Source organism: Impatiens glandulifera, unplaced genomic scaffold (assembly GCF_907164915.1).
Source record: "Impatiens glandulifera unplaced genomic scaffold, dImpGla2.1, whole genome shotgun sequence".
Taxonomy (NCBI): Eukaryota; Viridiplantae; Streptophyta; class Magnoliopsida; order Ericales; family Balsaminaceae; genus Impatiens; species Impatiens glandulifera.
The window spans coordinates 3,874-27,758 of NW_025919110.1; the positions used below are offsets into that span (position 1 = coordinate 3,874).

General features: G+C 35.9%; 1 protein-coding gene across 1 annotated transcript; it reads left to right on the top strand.

Moving 5' to 3' along the window:
- The first annotated feature begins 11,232 nt into the window (after positions 1–11,232).
- On the top strand, positions 11,233–11,751 carry LOC124917440. The gene has a single exon (XM_047457881.1). It carries the CDS (start codon positions 11,233–11,235, stop codon positions 11,749–11,751), a length of 519 nt encoding a protein of 172 aa, XP_047313837.1.
- The last annotated feature ends 12,134 nt before the right edge of the window (positions 11,752–23,885 follow it).

The following is a 23,885-nucleotide window of genomic DNA, read 5'->3' on the forward strand; positions in this document are numbered from 1 at the left end:
AAAGGAAGACGAAGCGACCTCATTAATGGCGACACAAGTTACGAAAATCTTAGAGAGATAAAGAAATCTTACGCGCGATCCAAAACCGTTGTGTCATTAACCGAAAGCTTTGTTTGTGTGTGTTGGTGTTGTATTTGTGTATTACATCAAGAGTGAATTGGTGTAACCGGCGAGTAGCGAGTTGGGCTCGATCGGCTGTGTTATTGTTGTAAATTTGAAAGTTAGTGGAGATCCTTCTCATAACCTGAGAAGAAGGGGTGATGTAGGAGGGTTTGCTCCGAACATCCATAAAAAATCTTGTCTCGTGTTATTTCCTTCATTACTCATCTAACCTAACCAAAAACCAAAAGCAATCTTACTCCTTATATAAAAAACCGGTCCACTCATATTTCTAAAACGGACTCCTCCTAAACATCATCTAAGTCGCATACGTTGCTTCAGACTGAAACAGACATTTCCGCCATTGAACCCGGTTCAAGAGTCTGTGACAATTTGCGAAGTGTTGAGAACGGTTATAGTCTCTAACCGGACTATCACCAAAGTGTTGTGTGTGTTGTAAGAGGCCACCCTTCCTAAAACCGGAAACACCCCGGTCCTCCAAGGGTGTCCCCGATCCTAACAAGTGGTATCAGAGTTAGGTTCTTAGCACTCAAGCAACCGAAGAAGATGGGAAGCATGACCCACATCGACAAGCCACCAATGCTAAACAATGAAGCGTTTAACAGTTGGAAGAAACAGATGTATCTACATCTGATCACGTTGGATGATGAGATGAGTCGAGTCCTGAAAGAAGGGCCAATCAAGATCAACAAGGAGTTAGACGAATAGACAACTGAAGATCGAAGACGGAGTAACCTGGACAACTATTGCATGATGCACATCTATAAAGCTATAGATGATAATACCTTGAACAAAATATCAGCCTGCGATAATGTAAAGGAAGCTTGGGAAACGATCATTCAGATTCATGAAGGAAATGAAAGAACAAAGGAGAACAAAATCTTGGTGGCTACACAAAAATATGAAACATCAAGATGAAACCGGGGGAAAATATGAAGGAGTTTAGTAACTGGTTCACCAGTGTGGTCAACGAGCTTGAAACACTCGGAAAGAAATACGACAATCGTGAAGTAATCATCAAAGCCTTAAGATCACTGTCGAGCACATGGGATATCAAGACCATGGTGATGAGAGAATCAAGCAACCTCGGGCAGATAAAGTTGCATGATGTATTTGAGGATCTAAAAGCCTACGAGTTCGAGATTAAGTCTCGGATCGAAGATGAAGCATCCACGTCAACCGCAACCAGAGCTTTGGTTACATCGGTAGAACCGGCGGTCCAAGTATCAACCGTTCCGGCTCCAGTCAAAAACGTTGATCAAATCAGTGAAGATGTGATGGCGATTCTAGCTCAGAAATTTGGGAGATTCATGAAGAAGAATCAGCCTCCATCTAACAACAACTTTAATTATAATTATGTAGATAAATCAAATAAAAGAGTTATAACTGTGACGGTTTTGGACATTTCAGGTCAGAATGTAGAAGCCAAGGAGAGACGATAGAAAACCGGAAGGCAACTATCAAGGCAACCGGTACCAGGGTAACAATTACCAAGGGAACAACTACAAGAGAAATGACAACCAACGAAATGACTACTGGAGAAACGACGATCAGCATGCCGACGAAGGGAAGAAAATTCAGAAAGCACTCATTGCATCCGACGGTGGAAGCGAATGGGCGTACTCCGACAACGAAGATAATGAAGAAAGGGTAACATGCTTCATGGCGAACGACGAAGATGTATTTGATTTCTCTTCTGATGAGTTTACTAAGGAAGATTTGATTTCTGCACTCAACGAAATGGTCGCTGAGTTTAGAAACATATCTCCATACTTACCGACTCCGGTAGAACCTAAAACCGTAGAGTCAAGTAGTATCGCTGTTAAGACATGCGAAACCCCAATGTATGAACCGGATGAACTATCCTTAGATAATGAGGAGACAGTTCAACCGATAACTAAAACCGATGAACGAGCACTGTATGTTACGGCTGCGTGGGAGAGATCTCGTCAAGCCGTAAAACAAATGTGCAATTATAAAAGACACCCTAAATGTAGATTTGGTATCGGTTACGAACAAAACAAACAAAACGACTCAAACCAACTTAACGGGATGAAACTCACAAAAGACAATCTTCCATTCATAAGATTTGTCAAGAGTTCAACAACCGAAAATGAGGAAAAACATAATCTAAAACCGGAAGAAGAACTAAAATATGTAAGTCCGACTGAATCAGAAAACTTGCTTCATCCTGAGAGAAGGAAAGCCAACCGGAAACAAAACAAAACGAGCAGATCTAGGTCTCAAAGACACTCATCACCACAACATAAGGCATTCTTGAGCAATGGTCAAAAAGTTAAGCCAAATATTATAAGAACAGATACCGGGAAAGTAATCCGACTTATTCAAGTCTGGATCCCAAAGAGACTAATCAACCATGGACCCAACTGAATGTGGGTACCAAAAAGGTGTAAATAATTTTCTTTTGCAGGTTAGGAGAATCAATCGGCTAAAGAACTCGAAATGGTATCTGGACAGCGGATGCTCAAGACACATGACCGGCAACGATGAGCTACTAACCGACATCAAATATGAAACCGGAGCAGTCATAACATTCGGTGACAACTCGAATGGTAAAACCGTGGGCAAGGGTAAAATTGTCCATGGTAACCTATCCATAAATAATGTATTACTGGTAGAAGAACTGCATTTTAATCTATTAAGTATAAGTCAAATGTGCGATGTGGGTTATAAAGTTGAATTCCATAAAAATACATGTTTAGTTAAGAATCAGCAAAATGATATCCTTTTAACCGGTAACCGAATGGGAAATATTTACAAAGTCAATTGGAAAACTGATTTTGAAAAACCTGTGTGCATGATAGCCGGAAGTGATCCAAACTGGCTTTGGCATAAACGGTTAAACCACTTGAATTTCAAAACAATAAGTTTTATATGCTCTAAAGAACTAGTTCACGGTTTTCCAAATGTTAGGTTTTCAAAAGATAAAGTATGTGTTGCATTTCAAATGGGTAAACAGATAAAGTCATCTTTCAAAAGTAAAGGAAATTATCAATCTGAACGGTGTTTAGAACTCTTGCATATGGATTTGTTTGATCCGGTTAAAGTAACCAGTCTAGGAGGCATGCATTATACTATGGTAGTTATTGATGACTATTCTAAATTTACTTGGGTAACGTTTCTAGCCTTTAAAAATCAAGCAACTCCAAACCTGATCAAATTGATTTTGAGAATACAAAATGAGAAATCTATTCGAGTAAACAAAATCAGAAGTGATAGAGGAACTGAGTTTATAAATAGTAGATTAACCAATTTTCTTAATGATTCCGGTATTAGACACGAGTTGTCTAGTGCTAGAACTCCTCAACAAAACGGCCTGGCTGAGAGAAGAAGCCGAACTCTCAAGGAAGCCGCAAGGTCAATGATAGCTGATTCGGGTATTGCTTAAAAGTTTTGGGCTGAAGCTATCAATACTGCATGTTACACTCAAAACCGGTCTTTAGTAACTAAACGATTTTCCAAAACCCCTTTTAAAATATACTATGATCGAATTCCAAACATACGGTATTTTCGAATTTTTGGTAGCAAATGTTTTGTTCACAACAACGACAAGAATTACTTGACTGTTTTTTATGCTAAATCCGATGAGGGAATAATGTTGGGATATTCAACTGTAAGTAAAGCCTATATGATATATAATACTAGGACTTTAACAGTTGAAAAACAGCCCACGTTGTTTTTGATGAATCGGTTGAACGAAACACTACATTACCCTTCGACCTTCACAACAGAATGGAAAATTTCAATATCTATTCTGATGATGAAGACGAGGTTCCGGTTTTTAGACGATTTGTCAATGACCAAGCGGTTGATGCTGAACCTCAGCCTGCTCAAGTTGTCTTACCGCAGAAAGTTGACTCTTCAGTTTCGACTGAAGAAATCGGTCGGTCTGACTCTGCTCAGCCTACTGATCAGTCTAACCTTGATCAGTCAACCGAAAGCTTGATAGACACGTCTCGGATAAACCTCAGAAGGAATAAAAACCATCCTCTTAAACTAGTAATAGGTAATCTATCATCACCCATCCGAACTAGGCAACAAAATTTGGAACACTATGAAAACTCCGCTTTCATATCACAAATTGAGCCGAAAAAGGTCGATGAAGCATTGTCAGATCTCGATTGGATCCTAGCAATGCAAGAGGAATTAAACGAGTTTGAGAGAAATAAAGTCTGGTACCTAGTCCCTAGACCGAAAAATAAACCGGTTATAGGAACACGATGGGTATTCAGAAATAAACTCAATGAAGACGGATTAGTTATGAGGAACAAGGTCCGGTTAGTGGCTCAAGGCTACAAACAGGAAGAAGGCGTTGATTTTGAAGAATCATTTTCCCCATTAGCTAGACTTGAGGCCATTAGAATATTTTTAGCATATGCAGCTTTCAAAAATTTCAAAGTTTTTCAAATGGATGTTAAAAGTGCTTTTCTAAACGGTAAAGTAAATGAAGAGGTATATGTTAATCAACCTCCAGGTTTCAAAAATCCAGAACACGAAAATCATGTTTACGGGCTGAACAAAGCCCTTTACGGTTTGAAACAGGCTCCAAGAGCCTGGTACGATACATTAACACAATTCCTATTTGATCACAAATTTACAATAGGCTCAGTTGACAAAACATTTTTCAAATTTGAGAGAAAGGAACACATATTACTTGTTCAAATTTATGTCGATGATATTATCTTCGGATCAACCGATCCAAAACTATGTAATAAGTTTTCAAAAATGATGACTGACAAATTTCAAATGAGTATGATGGGAGAAATGAGTTTCTTCTTAGGACTTCAGGTTAAGCAGATTGAAGCCAGAACATTCATAAGCCAACCAAAGTACTTAGCCGAACTATTGAAGAAGTTTGGAATGGATACATGCGCCGAGGCGGCTACACCAATGAGCCCTTCCGTAAAATTAGACAAAGATGAGGATGGTCAAGCCGTTGACATCACAGCATATAGAGGAATGATTGGATCATTGCTTTACTTAACAGTCAGCCGATTTGACATTTTGTTTGCGGTTGGAGTATGTGGGAGATTCCAAGTCAATCCAAAGCAATCACATTACACTGCGGCCAAAAGAATATTAAAATATCTGAAGGGAACTCAAGAAGTGGGACTTTGGTATCCAAAAGACTCAAGTTTCAACCTCATAAGCTACTCAGACGCTGATTACGCAGGATGCAAGATCGATAGAAAGAGTACAAGTGGTACCTGCCAGTTTCTGGGTGACCGGCTAGTTACCTGGAGCAGCAAGAAACAGACCTCAGTTGCAACATCAACCGCAGAGGCAGAGTATATAGCAGCCGGAAGCTGTTGTGCACAACTCCTCTGGATCCAACAACAACTAAGGGACTTTGGCGTAGTTGCCAAGGAATCACCAATATTCCGTGACAACACCAGCGCGATAGCGATTACATACAATCCGGTGTTGCACTCAAGAACAAAGCACATTGATATAAGACATAATTTCATCCGGGAGTATGTTCAAGAGAAACACATCCGGTTGGAATACGTCTCGACTGAGCAACAAGTAGCTGACATCTTCACCAAACCGCTACAGGAAGCTAAGTTTTCTCATTTCAGAAATATTCTAGGAATTACCGATGTTAAGCAACTTATATCATGATTGTGCATGCATATTGCTTACATACATAATAATGAGAAACCGAGATATGTGTTCAGGGAGAAGCTCTCGCTTCTCAAACCATATTCAAATAGGCCATTGAAAATTTAAGGATGCTAACCGGGAGGAAGTCTCCGGTTATGCCTGATCACTTCATGATGTCAAATCACGTGTATACTTACTATAAGGTGGAAATGACTTAGTGAAAGTGGATATACTTAACCCAAAGTTGAACAAATGCTGATGTGACTCAACATTTCTTCACAATCGGAACAAAATATCCAACTAAAACCGATCATGGAAAACCGATTAGTACAAATACACTCTGGTTTCGATGGACTGAACTTTTCCGGTTAACTTGGGACAGCCAACCGCATTTTCATGCATACCTTGAGAAATGAAGCCTGTAATAAATAAAAACAGTCTACCGCAATCGAGATGACGACATGTGTCCATCATCAAGAGAGGGAGACTCACATATTGTCAATAGATTTTTGTCATTATGAATATCATAAGTAATAATTAGTTTTGCATTGGAAATAAACATTATACACTTCAACAAGTTAAAGCCTATTAACTAATTGATGACATCATTGAGCATGCTTAACCTATTGATCTAGCCGAACCCCTGGCTATATAAATCACCCTCAAATCCTCACAAATCTTCACAAAATTCACTATTCACAAAAACTGTCTTGAGTTTAAAAACTCTCTCAAGAACATGAACTCCAACTCACTAGCAAAGAAAATTCTATTGGCCGATTTCAACTCGATCTACCAATACAAAGATCACGATGTAAAGGAAATGTTCTTGGCCGTTGAAAGAAGTGGGCTAAGAGGATTTCTGGAAAACAGATTCATTCTCGACTACCTAGTAGTCGATGAATTCTTACAGACCGCAAAGGAGGTGCATCGAGATATAATCGTTGCACGAGTTTACGGTCAGTCCTTTATATTCAGCGAAACGGATTTCGCTGAATACTGCAGTTTGCCCACTGAAGGGGTAACCGATTTAACCTACTCCCCGGTGACCATGGAAGAAATGTGTCATCGGTTCTCCAACTCTAACATCCCGGTTAGACCCCGGGGTGCTAAAAGCCAACTCTCTTACAAGTACCAGCTTCTTTGTGAGATTCTGGGAAAGTCTGTTCTGGGAAGAGAGAAAGGCTATTACTACACCCAAAGGCTTTTCGAGATGATGATCGCCGTTACGGTTGGGACACCGGTAAATTGGTCCTGGATCATCTTCAGCAACCTGAAGAAGATGCTTCTTTCAAACAAAACCGGCTACGCTCCTCAGCTAATCGGTTTTTGTGCCAGTCTGGATATCCACTCCGGACCCTTTGTCACTCTCCATCCGAAGCACGTGCTCACTAAGGAGAGAGTCCAAGAGCTGATCGACAGGTGGGAAGCAGCTAAGGCAAAGAGGAATCAAGCGGCTGGGTCATCTAATGTTTAAATCATATCTCATCTCCTTATCTTTTCCCAAACCGGTAATTTTGCTGTACTACCGGTTTGGTACCTTGAATTAATGAAGATCATTTCTTTCCATTTCAGTCAAAAATCAAAGAAATCCTAAAGTAAATGACCAACATTAAATGCGTCGTATCAAACCAAATCAAATCACTCTTGGAAACAGAAATATCCGCTTTCAAGAAGCATGCCTGATCCGATTTGACTAGACATACTCTTATCCCCTTGAAAATTGACAAAACATTTATGACCAGACATAAACGGTCTGATTTTTCAAAATATTCTCATTTAATGCACCCAACCACTCAAGCTATAAAAAGGGCTCAATCCTTCATCTTCAAACACGCTTCCATTACTCTTCTCTCTCTAAAGCTTGAAAGCTCAAAGAACTCCTTTCGATTCTCATTCCCACACTTCTCCAAAATGACTGTTGAACTAAGAAACTCAATCGTAGTCAACTTCGAAGAAATAAAAGATGGCCGGTTTCACGATACTATCTTTCAACCGATCATAGAATTAGGGCTTCAAAACTTTCTTGAAGGCTCAGACACCATCCTTGTCGAGGATGTGTGCGAGTTCTTCAATAATGGGCACATTCTTGATGATGGTAGTATAAGGACCATCATTGACGGAAAATTTCTTCGGCTTACCGAAGAGCATTTTGTTGCTTTCTTCAACCTTCCAACCGAAGGATTCTATGACTTCCCAACGCCATTCTTTCCGGCTAAGGAAGACTTCGGCTATATCTTCTCCTCTTCCATCGAACCGGTCGACAACCACGGGAAGAAAGAAAAACTCGCTCCTCACTACCAAGTCTTTCATGATTTGGTTCAGCGGTCTATCATGGGCCGAATGCCCAACCAAAACTATAACCGGGAGGCTTTCGACATCATGATAGCCATCATCCGCAAATCATCCATCAACTGGTCCTCCTACCTCTTCAACAACTTGAAGCAGCTCATAATCGCTCCAAGAGGAAGGATCGGTTTCGCTCCACAATTCTCTCGATTTTTGGAGACTCATCGCCGCAACCTCGGGCCCGGTGTTCCTGTCGGACCGGCCAACACTCTGACTCTATCCATGCTAGATAGGTGGATATCGAGGATTGAGGAACGGACACCCGACAACACCGTGACCAAGTGGCTTGTCAGAATGCTAGAGGGGGATTGGATCGATCTTGATTAGATTGTCTATTTTTCTTTCGGTTTTTGGTCATTTTTTTGTACGACCAAAAACCGCTTCACTACTCTTTGCTTCGGACTTATTTATAAAATTTTCTAATTTTTAAAGTCTCCGGTTATTCACAATATTTTTCTTTCCGGTTTTGACTTCAATAAACATAAGACTTCATGTTAAACGAAACTTTCGGTTAACAAAGCTTCCGGTAAATCAAAATTTCAAACAAAACCTGAAAAGTTTGAAAAACATACCGCCCACAGTTTTACCGCACAAAATTTACCGCCCATTGTTTTCTCCGCATTTACCGCCGAAAGTTACTGCAGTAACTTTTGGAAGTAAAATTGGCCCCAAAAACATAACCAAGTGACGGTTCGTCTTCCAACCGTTCGAAACCGCCTCCTATATAAGTTCAAAACAGTTCATTTTCTACGCAAGCTTTCTCTCTCTAAAATCTCAATATCTTAAAAAGCTCTCTAACTTCCGTTCATCGCTGTTCTTCATCTTTTTCATTCACAAGATTAACATGGCTCTAGGTAAAGCACCCTTTCAATGGATGTTGCAGGTCGATTTCAACGACATCGACGAACACGCCGGGGAGGAAAACAAGGTCGTGCTGCAATCGCTGAGGGATGCGGGATTGGAAACGTTTCTCTCTGGTCCGTTCGTCGTGCACCCGACGGAGGTCATGGAGTTTCTGGTGACGGCGACTCTAACGAAGAGGAAAGTCTCCGCCACCGTCAGCAGCAAAGAGGTTAACATCACAGAGGAGATTTTCTCTGAAGCACTCGGTTTGCCAAATACCGGGTTGGACTTCAAAACAAGCCTAACCGATGCAGAATCCAACGCGGTCTGGTTGGTAATATCGGCTGACGACCAGGATCTGGTGACTCATTCAAGCCGAAGAACAAACTCAAACCGGAGTTCAAATGGTTGTTGAACATAATCTCTCGTTCACTTCAAGGAAGAGGAGGTAATTTCGATAACCTAACCAAACTCAAATTGAAAATGATGATGGCGATTGTCCGCGGTGACAAGATAGATTAGGGAGCCGTTATCTTCGAATAGTTCTGTGAAATGGTAATAAAGAAGGATGGCCGGGTTCAGGCCTTCGCAATGCAGATTGTAAAAATTCTTAAGTTCCTTAATGTGGAACTTGGTGAAGGTGAACCTCTCCCACCCGCTAACATTCTTACCTCTAAGCCAATGAGCAAGAAGACTGTCAAAGCGGCCAAGCCGAAGTCCTTAAAAGGAACAGGTTCATCCGTTCCTGCTGGAGAAAGCTCGAAACAAGAAGATCCTAAGGGGAAGGCGGTTCAAGCCGAGGCCTCCCAGAAGAAAAAGGGAAGGAAGAAGCCATCCGCAAAGAAGAGCTCCAACAAGCCTGCTGACTCCGAGAAAACTCTTTCCTCGGATCATTCGCCAAAGAGAACCGGAGACGTCTTTCAGCCTATTCTCATCAACACCGTTCATCCTATCCATGTCGACTCTCCATCACCGAGGCAAGCCGAACCCTCGGAGAGCCAAGAAACCGAGTCAACATCAAAGGAGGTAGTAGATGTTAGTGTTCACTCTGAAAACTCCAAGTCTCCTAACAAGAACATCGACGAGGTAATGGCCGACGTAGGTTTAAATACCTCAGAAGTCATTGTGGACGTAGTCCAAAATATTGTTAAGGAAACCGAAGACGATGTGTCAAGTCGTCTTAAGCCAGCTGATCAGGTTGAGATACCCGGTCAAAGTGAAATCCATTCGGTCGAAGAGACGGCCAAAACTGATAACATCACCCCTCCGGCTCAGGAGGGAAATACTGAAGAAAAAGAACCATTCGGTTCGGTGGGGAACAAGTCCGTTCCAATCGATACAACGCTCCAATCGGCCCAAGATGGGCCAGTTAATTCAACTTTAACACCTGAAGGTCCAATTCAGATTAACAAAGGCAAAGAGGTTTTACTTGAAGATTCTACGGTAAAGGGAAAAGGTGTTATGCAAACCGGTTCCCAACCTGAGATTATAACCGAGGCCGAGGTCCTCATTTCAGCAGAAGAAGAGGAGGAGATGTTTCAGCAACTCCTTCTAGATATGAACAAAGATGCTGGTGAGTTTATATCACCATACCACTTATGGATCAAGCTCCGTTGTGAGACAAAGCTATCACACATGATCCCAGAAATGAGCGGTAACAAACACTGGGAAAAACTATTGGAACTTGAAGAAGTGGCTCTCAAACTTGCGGGTACCAATGTTATTCAAGCCGCATTCAGCAAAACCGCGGCGATTCAAGAATGTGCCCGGTTACATGCAGTAGAAGATGCACTAAGAGAGCCATAAGGAGAAACTTTAACTCCAATCGAAGCGAGAATGTTTGAGCGGTTTCACCTAGTGCGGGAAAAACTCATTAAAAATATTGACCGACTCGAAGCAGAATGGAGGAACGATTGCAGACATCACTTAACCCATGCTGACCTATATCAAAGCAAGCCTTTCTTTGCTACCGGAGAGACCTCCATGACAGCAGAAAACCGGGGCAGCGACCCTCCTCAGACTGATAAGGCTCCGGAATTTGAGCAGGTAAAGCAAGTGGTGATCGATACAATCATCTCTTGCCTTGGGAAATACAACATTGCAACCGATGAGAAGATTGCAACCGTTGAAACTAATCTGACAAACACTATCCGGGGATCCGTTCAAACCGAGATTGCCAACATTGCTCAAACATCGATCAGGTCGATGATAGTTGAAACCGTGCAAACTTCAGTCAAGTCATTGATCGCAGAATCTATCCAAACTGCAACCGCTCCTTTGGTAGACATGATGTAGGCTATGGCCGCTCAGATTGGGGAGCTGTCCAAACTCCAAGTCAACAATACTCAAGCGCAAATCAATTCTGATGCCGAAACTGCAAAGAGACTTCAAGACGAAGAGAGGGAAAGGGAACGGTTAAGGAAGGAAACTGAGGAGAAAGACCTTGCTCTTGCCAAGCAGTGTAATGAGGAAGAACAGACAGCTCTACAAGAACCCATACCGGCTCAACCCTCGCACGCTATAAAGACAAGGAATAAGAACAAGCGAAAAGCGGTTGTAGAGGTGATGAAGCGGGCAGAACGAAACAGTCGAAGAGTGATCGAACCGGTCGGTCTAAACGAAGAACCTCTTGACGAAGAAGAAGAAGAGGACCTCGAAGAACTCAACCGGCGTAAGAAAAAGGCAGTCGAAATTTCAACCGCAACCCCAAGCTCCAGACCAATTATTGCTCAAACGTCTCGCCCACCAAAACCAGCTAGTGGTGGTTTTGGATTCGGCAAACGAACTCTCGGAATCTCAAGTGTATGGGCCGGCTAGCAATTCGATGCTGAACGAAGAGAAAGAGAATGACATGCACGAGAAGCGGAAGAAAGGAGGGGGAAGGAAAAAGAAAATGAAAAGGGGGGACCATCCAAACCTTAGTTTCTTTTATTCCTTAAAAAAAATTAAGTAAGTTGATTTCAAACCGGCCATACATTACAAGTTTTGAATATTTATTCTAAATAATCAAAAAGGGAGAAATTGATAGAAAAATTAAGTAAGTTAATTTTCAAACCGGCCATACATTACAAGTTTTGAATATTTATTCTAAATAATCAAAAAGGGAGAAATTGATAGAAAAATTAAGTAAAGTTAATTTTTGGAACCGGTCAGAAAAACTAAACAACTATTAACTTCTATGTGCAGGAACAAATCGAATTGCACAAACCGGTTGGAGCCTCATAAACCGGCTGAATAACACTTCAAAGAAATCCAGTTCCAAGTGATCAAGTCAAGATCAGAGGAACCAGTATCAACTTTCTCAGAGAGACCCGCTAGCAAAGACAAGTCCACATCCCAGCCGGACTATACTGTGTAAGAAACAACCGGAAACTACAATCTGGAAAGATGACGTAATATGACGAAATAGACGTGTCTTGAAGGGATAAACGAAGATAAGATCCGATCAGAAGCATGCGAGGAAAGCAATGATGATTTACTGATCCGACTTCGACAGCCGGAAGGTGCATGCCTGACACGTGTCCTAATCTGCAAACCGGCAACGTCATCTTTACCTGAGGAGTGTCTGCATGCTTGCCAAGTGTTGAGGAAGGTGAAACGTGCAAGCAACCTTCATGCACCAGCGTGACGCTGGATTAACCAATCTCACAGTGAGAGAAAAAAGTAACCGTTGGGATCATCCTTACTATAAAAGGAAGACGAAGCAACCTCATTAATGGCGACACAAGTTACGAAAATCTTAGAGAGATAAAGAAATCTTACGCGCGATCCAAAACCGTTGTGTCATTAACCGGAAGCTTTGTTTGTGTGTGTTTGTGTTGTATTTGTGTATTACATCAAGAGTGAATTGGTGTAACCGGCGAGTAGCGAGTTGGGCTCGACCGGCTGTGTTATTGTTGTAACTTTGAAAGTTAGTGGAGATCCTTCTCATAACCTGAGAAGAAGGGGTGACGTAGGAGGGTTTGCTCCGAACATCCATAAAAATCTTGTCTCGTGTTATTTTCTTCATTTACTGCTTACTCATCTAACCTAACCACAAACCAAAAGCAATCTTACTCCTTATATCAAAAACCGGTCCACTCATATTTCTAAAACCGACTCCTCCTAAACATCATCTAAGTCGCATACGTTGTTTCAGACTGAAACAAACATTTCCGCCCTTGAACCCGGTTCAAGAGTCTGTGACAGTTTGCGAAGTGCTGAGAACGGTTATAGTTTCTAACCAGACTATCACCAAAGTGTTGTGTGTGTTATAAGAGGTCACCCTTCCTAAAACTGGAAACAACCCGGTCCTCCAAGGGTGTCCCCGATCCTAACAATAGTTATTATTTATTATTTAATGTTAGGTTGTTGACTTGATTATGCAAGAAATGAATAATCGTTTTTCAGAAGTTAATACATAATTACTTGGTTGCATATCATGTCTTCATCCCAGAAATTCATTCTCCAAATTTGATATTTGTAAACTCATTCGTCTTGCCAAACTTTATTCCGAAGATTTCACAGGCAGAGATTATTTATTTTTGAAACAACAACTTCGGGCTTACTTATTTAATTTGCGGATGATCCTCAATTTTCTTCAATTGAAGATTTGAGAATTTTTGCTCAGAAATTGGTTGCAACAGAAAAAACATATAGTCTTTCCATTGGTTTATCGATTGATAGAGTTGACTTTAGTTTTACCAGTTGCAACTGCATCTGTTGAAAGAGTATTTTCTGCAATGAAAATCTGAAGACTGATTTGCGTAATCGAATGGGAGATGAATGGATGAATGATAGTTTAGTTGTATATGTTGAGAAATATATTTTCTCAACAATTGAAAATGAGCCAATATTGCAATATTTTCAACAAATGAAATCTCGTAGAATAAATTTGTCTTCTTTTGTACCGACTCATGGACAAGAATAATTTAGTAATTGTGCTTATTAGTATTTTGTAATTGTGTTTGTTAGTATTTTTATGTAATTACCAAGTAAAATTTTAATTAGAAAATGCATTTATTTGGTTGCAAAAAAAAAGCTACGTTACTATGTATTTGACCCCCCGAGAAAAAATTTCTGGGTCCGCCACTACTTCTTATAATTCTCTATTAAGTGAGTAAAGTTTTAGTAACATCCTCTCTGGAAGTTTGATGAGATGCAGTATTATATTAGTCAATAATATATAGATAATGAACTAAGATGTAATGAACCTTTCTTTATAATTTAAAACTGAATTAGGAGTTCTTTTATGAAAATTTAGATTATGCATTATTAATTTAACTTATAATGTCAATTTGTAACTTATTGATTTGCCAAAATTCATTGTTGTTACTGAGAATGCAATTATTAGATAAAAATAGATTAACTTTGGTTATATAGTCTTAGTACTTTGGAGAAATTAAATAACAATTTTAAATGATTTTTGGTCTAAATTGGCTTATTTTCATAACATTATTCTTTTTTTAGAAAAATTGATATCAATAATTAGAATATACATGTTGTGCACAAGTTTAAGGCAATTTCAATTGTATTTCTCTTCACTAGTATTTGCATGTTGCATATTGGGGAAATAAAAGTTGACATAAAATTTGAGACATCATATGCTGGTAAGAATATAACTAAACAGTTAATAAGGTACTCCATTACACCATCTTTTATCAATCCTTTATGTTTGTACAAAGTCTTTCTACTGGCATTCCTTATTTGGTACTCCTTTACAGGTACTGGCATTCCTTATTTGGTACTCCATTACAGGTTTGAACCAAATTTAGGATGTAATTTTGATAGGTTTGAACCCACAACCTTATAGTTATGAATTTTGCACTCTACCACTAAGCTATATGAGCCTCGATTTGTTGATTCATGGAAATACTAATTTTGTTAGCTTAACATATTTTTTTGTGTGTTTCTTTTGTAGGAGAACCATGTAAAATATATCGTTGTATTATTAAGAGTAAGTCATTTCTAGAAAAGATGGCCATTTTTTAGCACACATTTCTTTTTGTTTGTCAATTTATGAGATGAAGAATGCGCTTTCTTCTAATGCAATGGTAAAGTAGTGATTTTTTCCTTGATTTTTTTTAAGGGATGGTCTTTCTTGTTCTTATTAGTGTTTAGACTAACATCTAAACCATGTCGCTTCAGAAATTTATTCAGAAATTTATTGACCATGTTGGCGATTTATTACAAACATATGTTGACAGAAGACAACATGTATCATTCCACTAGTAAAAAATGGAAATTACCAAGGAGGCTCACCAAGAGCGATTAGATACTCTCGGTTAAAATTTAAATTCCGAGAGCATTCGTTTTCCCTCGCGCATATTTTACATGGTCACCGAGAGCATTCGTTTTGGCTATCCTATGATTATAATTAATAAAAAAAAAACAAGTCATGAATCATATACCTTTGAATCATTTGTTTCTTCATATGTAGATTCATGATGTCTTTGGGAGCAAGTTGCACACTTGATGATATTTCTCCAATGTACCAAGTGAATCAGAGGAAACTCACATGAAATAGTCTATTAGAGACCTCTATCGACTTCCAATGCATCCTAATAGCAAGATTTCCTATTACAAGGATTAGGTGTACCTATATCCCAAATTACTAGCTTCAACCTTTTTCCTTCAATATGAGCTAACATTTCATTAGGTTTGCATAAAATAAAATTTTGATTGAATTATTTTAAAATAGATCAAATAACATTTATTATTTATATGGAATAAATAGTGTTATTTCCCAATTCTTTTTCGTTATTGTAAAGAGAAAAATAAAATTTGCCTCAGAATGCAGTACCCATTCCAAACTGATCTTTAAAACTTGTGAAGAGTATAAGATTAAAAGACATAAAGCCCAATCTTGAATATTGAAAAATGGATCAGGTAGTTGGTCCAAAACTAGATGGGCCTTTTTTAGGCTAAACAGGCCAGATATTTTAAGCCTGGAAAATTAATTATGCAGAAAGAAACCCTTTTTATATTTGATCCAAAAGAATCAACATGTTATTAAAATCATAAAATTTTAAGATTTTAAAGAAATGTAACGTAGATTAATATAATTTTACTTAAATTCTTACCATTTCAAATTTACGATATTAAGAATTTAAATTTTACAATTTTATACAATAATTTTTTAAAAAGTGAATTTATATTAAAATTTTAAAAAAAACTTATTATTTATTGAGATAAATGAACGAGGAAAATATGATTTTTTTAGTGACAAATTATTTATTATTAATTTATACTTAACTATATATATATATATATATATATATATATATATATATATATATATATTAATAATATTTATCAATATTTTTTAAAATAAACTTTTACGATTTTAAATAAACTATCAATTTGAAAATGTTATTATATATCATTTCACTTAAAGCTATAATAGAATCCGATACTAATTTGATAATTAAATTGCAACATTGTTAGTTGCCCCTTGTAAATTTGATCCCTAGGAGATGAGTCATGAGATAATATAGATTATCTAAGTATATTATACAATCATGACCCATTTTTAATTAGAACATTTTTAAGTACAAATCAAACCTAAATATTTAAAAAGTTGAATTGGTCGGATTATTTGTATCATCCACGAGGATATCTTTGATTTATTATTAATATCAATATCAATAATGATAATTATATGTTTGTTTAAAAAATATTCACTATATGTATAGATCTAGAACAAAAGTATGAATACATTTTATTTTTTGGAAAAACTTTTTTAACATCAAGTAAGAATAATTTTTTGGAAACTTTTTGGGTCCTAACTTTCAAAATCAGATATAACTTGACAGAAATTCAGGAATTGAATTATGCTATAAATGATATCTTGTTCGCCTTATGTTTCTTCCGTCTATCATTTGATTTAACTTGCTAGATCGATATTCATTTTTTGTTATCCATATGGTTTGATTTTGATACGAAGACATTAATGGAACATTATAAAGCTGTTATGTTTGGTACAAAGTTACTTTCAATACCTTTTTTTCTACTTTAGACAGTACTATTTAAAAATATTAGTACTTAATTATCCATTTCTCTATCCAAAGAAGACATGCATTATCCATTATAGAGTACTCTCATGCATCTTGTGGTTTTAATTTTCTTTATCTCCCACACAATAAGTATCTAATACAAAGTTGTTTTAATTTATAAATATTTTATGTTTTAGTATACCCTTGATTTTAACAACATTCGAGGGACCATAAGTCATAAATGGCAATCTTTTGTCGATGATGGGTCTTTTTGTGACGCGAAAACCGTTTTATAGACACAAAAACTTGCGGAGACCGATTTAAAAACAAACAACATAGGATGCTTGCTTGCTTCATCTTGAAGGGCGTGACTAAATTGATTAAAAAAACTAAGATCCCTCTTTTCATAAATGGACCATTAATTGAACCACCCACTTTGCTTTAGCCCCTTTTAATAGGGTCTTTCATGAGACAAGCTAAAGGGAGGTAGTGACAGTCTTCTTAATGGGAAAAACATGCGAATTTGATTCCCCAAACTTTGAGGATTTAAAGTTAACTATTTTCTAGATTTTGATTCATCAATTCTTTTGCTTCTTTATTTTGATAGTTGAAATTATGGATTTTCCTATTTTCTCCGTATTAATACTTAAGTCATTATTCATTTTTTCATAGAAAATCACATTTCTCTTAAAGATTTGTGTCCTCTTTATAAGTAGTTATAGATGAAGTTAATTCGGAATGTGTTTTGATGGACTATGTGTCGATTATACACCTTAACTAAAGTATTTTAAGTTGGAATCGAACTCGTAATCTTTAATTTCTCAGCAATCACTTAAGCTACTGTAGTGAATTATACTATTTATAATTTTTGTAATTATTTTATTTTGTATTTCTATGATAATTGATGCAACTTTTGCATTTTACTAGATCAAATTATCATTTTAATAAAAACATATAGCACAATTAGACATCACTATTATAAGAGGTTGTTGTTATAAGAGATGGTGGATTTAACCCTAAATATAGGTGCATTTTACTATTTTAACAAAAAAAAAAAGACAAATAAAGTTAAAACTTTTTAATAGTTACACACTTATTTGGTCGTGAGAAGATGTGGACCTTTGTACACAAACAATTAACACACTTCCATATTTTCTTTAATTATTATTTGAAATATTTGATTATATCATATTCCCCAAATATTATATATATATATATATATATATATATATATATATATATATATATATATATATATATATATATATATATATATATATATATATATATATATATATATCATTTTGATTCAAATTTATTTTTTAAAGCATGCCAACAAGGTAAGATTCTCCATTTAAATCAGGATGTTTTTAAATAAAAAATAATAAAATTATGACATTCTTTAGTGTGAAAATAAGATTTTTTTGTATGCATATATTTTCCTACTGGATATTAAATAATTAAAATTATTTTAGATATAAAAAATATAAAAACTTAAATTAATTAGTTAGATGATTTTTTAAATATTTTTACTTTCAAATAAGTATATAATAATAAGTAATATTAGACTCCATTAAAATATTATATTTGACTGTTAATTTGATCCAAAATAAAATGTTTTAAGATTTAATAAAACAATTTTAAATAAAAGAGTGGACAAATGTAAGTATTGTCATATTTTTTAATAATTAGATTAAAAAAATATTGAATTAAATTATAAATTCACATTTTTAACATATTTTTTTTCCGTTTTTTATATCATTACTCGGGCTACATATGAGTATGTATTAATATATATTATTAAAATAAAATTTAATAATTTAAAAAAGAAATTATTTTAATATTTTTGATTATTATGACCTATTATTTTCTCATGTAAATGTGGTTCTTAATACAAAATACCGATTATTATGACTTATTAATTGTAGTGAATAAATTATTGAAAATAAATAAATTAAATATATACAAGTATTTAGTGAATAAATTGAATAATTTATAATAAATAAGAATAATAAATTGAAGTAATTAAGTATTGATTATACATAGAAAACGTTAATATATTAAGAGAAATTAAATGATATTTAATTATATCGGAATAATTTAAATAATTGTTATAATGATTAATATAATAAATTTAAAAAGAATTTATAGATATGTCGGAGAGCTCCGTGCATTTGCACGGATAAGAATTTATATAAAAAATTGTTTATTTATAAATATTTTAGATAAAATTAATTTTCATCTTAAACTTAATATTAATATATATTTTATCCATTCGGTATTCATGTAACCCTTCAATTGACCCTCATATTGTGACTCACACTTTTTTATATGCATTTTTTATTCCTTCGGAAAAACACCCACCAATCTTAGTCGACCTCAATTGATGACACATCTCTTATATCTCATCGAACTCAATCACTAACCCTCCAATTGACCATTATCTTGTGACTCACACTTTTTCATATGACTCATTATTCCCTCGGCAAACCACCCATTGACCTTAATCTTGCGACTCACACTTTTTAATATGACTTCATCCCTCGACAAACCACTCATCAATCTTAGTCAACCTCTCTTTTACTTCCACTTCAACAAATCAACAACAAATCCCCCAATTGATCACACACCTCTTATCCAACGCAAAACCAACCACTAACCACCACCCGACATTCACCTTGTCACCTCACACTTTCAAATGCTCGTCAAATCAACCATTAATTTCAAACTCACACTCGATAAACCACCTACCACCCGACCTCCATCCATTAACCCTCCAATTGACCCTCATCTTGTGACTCATATTTTTTCATATGCCTCTCTATCCCTCGGCAAACCACCCACTGAACCTAATCTTGTGACTCACACTTTTTGATATGCCTCTATACCTCGACAAACCACTCATCAATCTTAGTCAACCTCTCTTTTACTCTCACTTCAACAAATCAACAACCAATCCCCCCAATTAATCACAAACCTTTTATCCAACGTCAAACCAATCATTAACCACCATCCGACATTCATATCGTGACCTCACACTTTCAAATGATCGTTAAACCAACCATTAATTCCAACCTCACACTCGACAAACCACCTACCACCCTCCTCCATCTCGTGACCTTTGACTTTCAAATACTCGCAAAATCAACCACTAATTCCGACCTCACAGTTTTAAATGCTTATCATTTGTTTAAAAGTTGCGTCACCATATAATATAGTCAATAATACATCCTTGAAAAATATAAATTTGAATGTTTTGGGATTCGAAACATAGTCTCCCGCATGAAATGTGAACACTTAAACCGTTAGACCACTTATGATTGTTGAAATAATTTTATTATATTGTGTATGCATATATATTTTGTATTTAATATTTATTACCAATTAGTTAACCACCACCCGACCTCCATTTCGTGACCTTACACTTTCAATGTTCTTCAAACCAACCACTAATTCTGACGTCATACTCGACAAACCAGCCACCACCCGACCTCACACTTTTTAATGCTCTTCAAGCCAACCATTAATTCCAACCTGACACTCAACAAACCACCCACCACCTCGTGTGACCTCACAATTTCAAATGCTCGCCAAACTAACCGTTAATTTCGTCGTCAAACTCGACAAACCACCCACCACCCGACCTCCATCTCGTGACCTCACACTTTCAAATTCTTTTCAAACCAACCACTAATTCCGTCGTCACACTCAACAAACCACCCACCACCCGACCTCCATCTCGTGACCTCACACTTTCAAATGCTCTTCAAACCAACCATTAATTTCAACCTCACACTCGACAAACCACCCACTACCTCGTGACCTCACAATTTCAAATGCTCGCCAAACAAACCACTAATTCCTTCATCAAACTCGACAAAACACTCTCCACCTCACCAACATATCGTGCCCCCACACTTTTAAATGTTTGTCAAACCAATCACTAATTCCGACCTCACACTCGACAAACTACCCACCACCCGACCAACATCTCGTGACCTCACAATTTCAAATGCTCGACATACCAACCACTAATTTCGATACCATACTCGACAAACCACCAACCACCCGACCTCCATATCGTGACCTCACAATTTCAAATGCTCGTCATACCAACCACTAATTCCAATATCATACTCGACAAAACACCGACCTCCATCTCGTGACCCCAGACATTTAAATTTTTGTCAAACCAACCACTAATTCATTAGATGTCTATGATTTGTTTAAAAGTTGTGAACACTTAAACAGCTAGACCACTTATGATTGTTGAAATAATTTTATTATTTTGTGTATTCATATATATTTTGTATTTAATATTTATTACCAAATTTATTATAAAAAATAAATGTATTTATATAAAATTAATGATTAAACTAATATAATATATATAATGTAACAAATAAATATAAAATTATAAAGGTATGTGCATTTATAAAAATAAATAAAATTGTTTATATTTATATATAAATAAAACAAATATAAAAATGATGAAGTTAGGTTCATTTATAACCAATTTTTGTATATCTTGAATTAATATTAATATAGATAATTTTTAGATAACATATGATAAAGAAATATATAATATAATATATATTATATATATATTATATAATAATTAAAATAATTAAAAAATAAAGAGGAAGAGAGAGGAGAGAGAAAATATTTGATGACGTCGATTATATATCATTGTGGTGCTTGTTAACTTTAAGCATTATTATATATATAAATATATTGTTATTATTAAATATAAAAATAAATATGTTATATAATATTATATATTTTAATATAAAATTATTGATAAAAATATATTTTATATTATTAGTGCCAAAAATAAATAAATATTTATATGGGACGAGAGATTAAAAAATACTTAATAATTAAATTAAGGGATGAATATATATATATATATATATATATATTTGGAAAGAAATTTATATATATAGAAAGAGAGAGAAAATAATTAGGATAAATAATTATTAGGAGAGAGAAATTACATTATTTTGTGGATGATTGTGGAGAGAGCATGTTACACATCCAACATTTTAAATTAAGCGTTATTAGATATAAAAACTTTAAATATATATATATATATATTAATGTTATTATATGTAACCTAGCATGAACCCCGTGCATTTGCACGGATAAGAATTTATATAAAAAATTGTTTATTTATAAATATTTTAGATAAAATTAATTTTCATCTTAAACTTAATATTAATATATATTTTATCCCTTCGCCACTCATGTAATCCTTCAATTGACCCTCATCTTGTGACTCACACTTTTTTATATGCATTTTTTATTCTTTCGGAAAAACACCACCAATCTTAGTCGACCTCAATTGATGACACATCTCTTATATCTCGTCAAACTCAACCACTAACCCTCCAATTGACCATTATCTTGTGACTCACACTTTTTCATATGACTCTTTATTCCCTCGGCAAACCACCCATTGACCTTAATCTTGTGACTCACACTTTTTAATATGACTTCATCCCTCGACAAACCACTCATCAATCTTAGTCAACCTCTCTTTTACTTCCACTTCAACAAATCAACAATAAATCCCCCAATTGATCACACACCTCTTATCCAACGCAAAACCAACCACTAACCACCACCCGACATTCACCTTGTGACCTCACACTTTCAAATGCTCGTCAAACCAACCATTAATTTCAAACTCACACTCGACAAACCAACCACCACCCGACCTCCATCCACTAACCCTCCAATTGACCCTCATCTTGTGACTCATACATTTTCATATGCCTCTCTATCCCCTCGGAAAACCACCCACTAAACCTAATCTTGTGACTCACAATTTTTGATATGCCTCTATACCTCGACAAACCACTCATCAATCTTAGTCAACCTCTCTTTTACTCCAACTTCAACAAATCAACAACCAATCCCCCCAATTAATCACAAACCTCTTATCCAACGTCAAACCAACCATTAACCACCATCCGACATTCATATCGTGACCTCACACTTTTAAATGATCGTTAAACCAACCATTAATTACAACCTCGCACTCGACAAACCACCTACCACCCTCCTCTATCTCGTGACCTCTGACTTTCAAATACTCGCAAAATCAACCACTAATTCCGACCTCACACTTTTAGATGCTTATCATTTGTTTAAAAGTTGCGTCACCATATAATATAGTCAATAATACATCCTTGAAAATATAAATTTGAATGTTTTGGGATTCGAAACATAGTCTCCCGCATGAAATGTGAACACTTAAACCGTTAGACCACTTATGATTGTTGAAATAATTTTATTATTTTGTGTATGCATATATATTTTGTATTTAATATTTATTACCAATTAGTTAACCACCACCCGACCTCCATCTCGTGACCTCACACTTTCAAATGTTCTTCAAACCAACCATTAATTCTAACGTCACACTCGACAAACCACCCACCACCCGACCTCACACTCAACAAACCACCCACCACCTCGTGTGACCTCACAATTTCAAATGCTCGCCAAACTAACCGCTAATTCCGTCGTCAAACTCGACAAACCACTCACCACCCGACCTCCATCTCGTGACCTCACACTTTAAGCATATTTGATAACGTGGATTATATATCTAATGATGTGAATTAATGTGGTGCTTGTTAACTTTAAGCATTATTATATATATATATATATTGTTATTATTAAATATAAAAATAAATATGTTATGTAATATTATGTATTTTAATATAAAATTATTTATAAAAATATATTTTATATTATTATTGCCAAAAATAAATAAATATTTATATGAGACGAGAGATTAAAAAATACTTAATAATTAAATTAAGGGATGAAAATATATATATATATATATATATTTGAAAAGAAATTTATATATATATAGAGAGAAAATAATTAGGATAAATAATTATTACTGAGAGAAAAATTACCTTATTTTGTGGATGATTGTGGAGAGAGCGTGTTATACACCTC

Coding starts and splice junctions, on each gene's coding strand:
- LOC124917440 (XM_047457881.1), top strand. CDS start 11,233: ATGGCCGCTCAGATTGGGGAGCTGTCCAAACTCCAAGTCAACAATACT.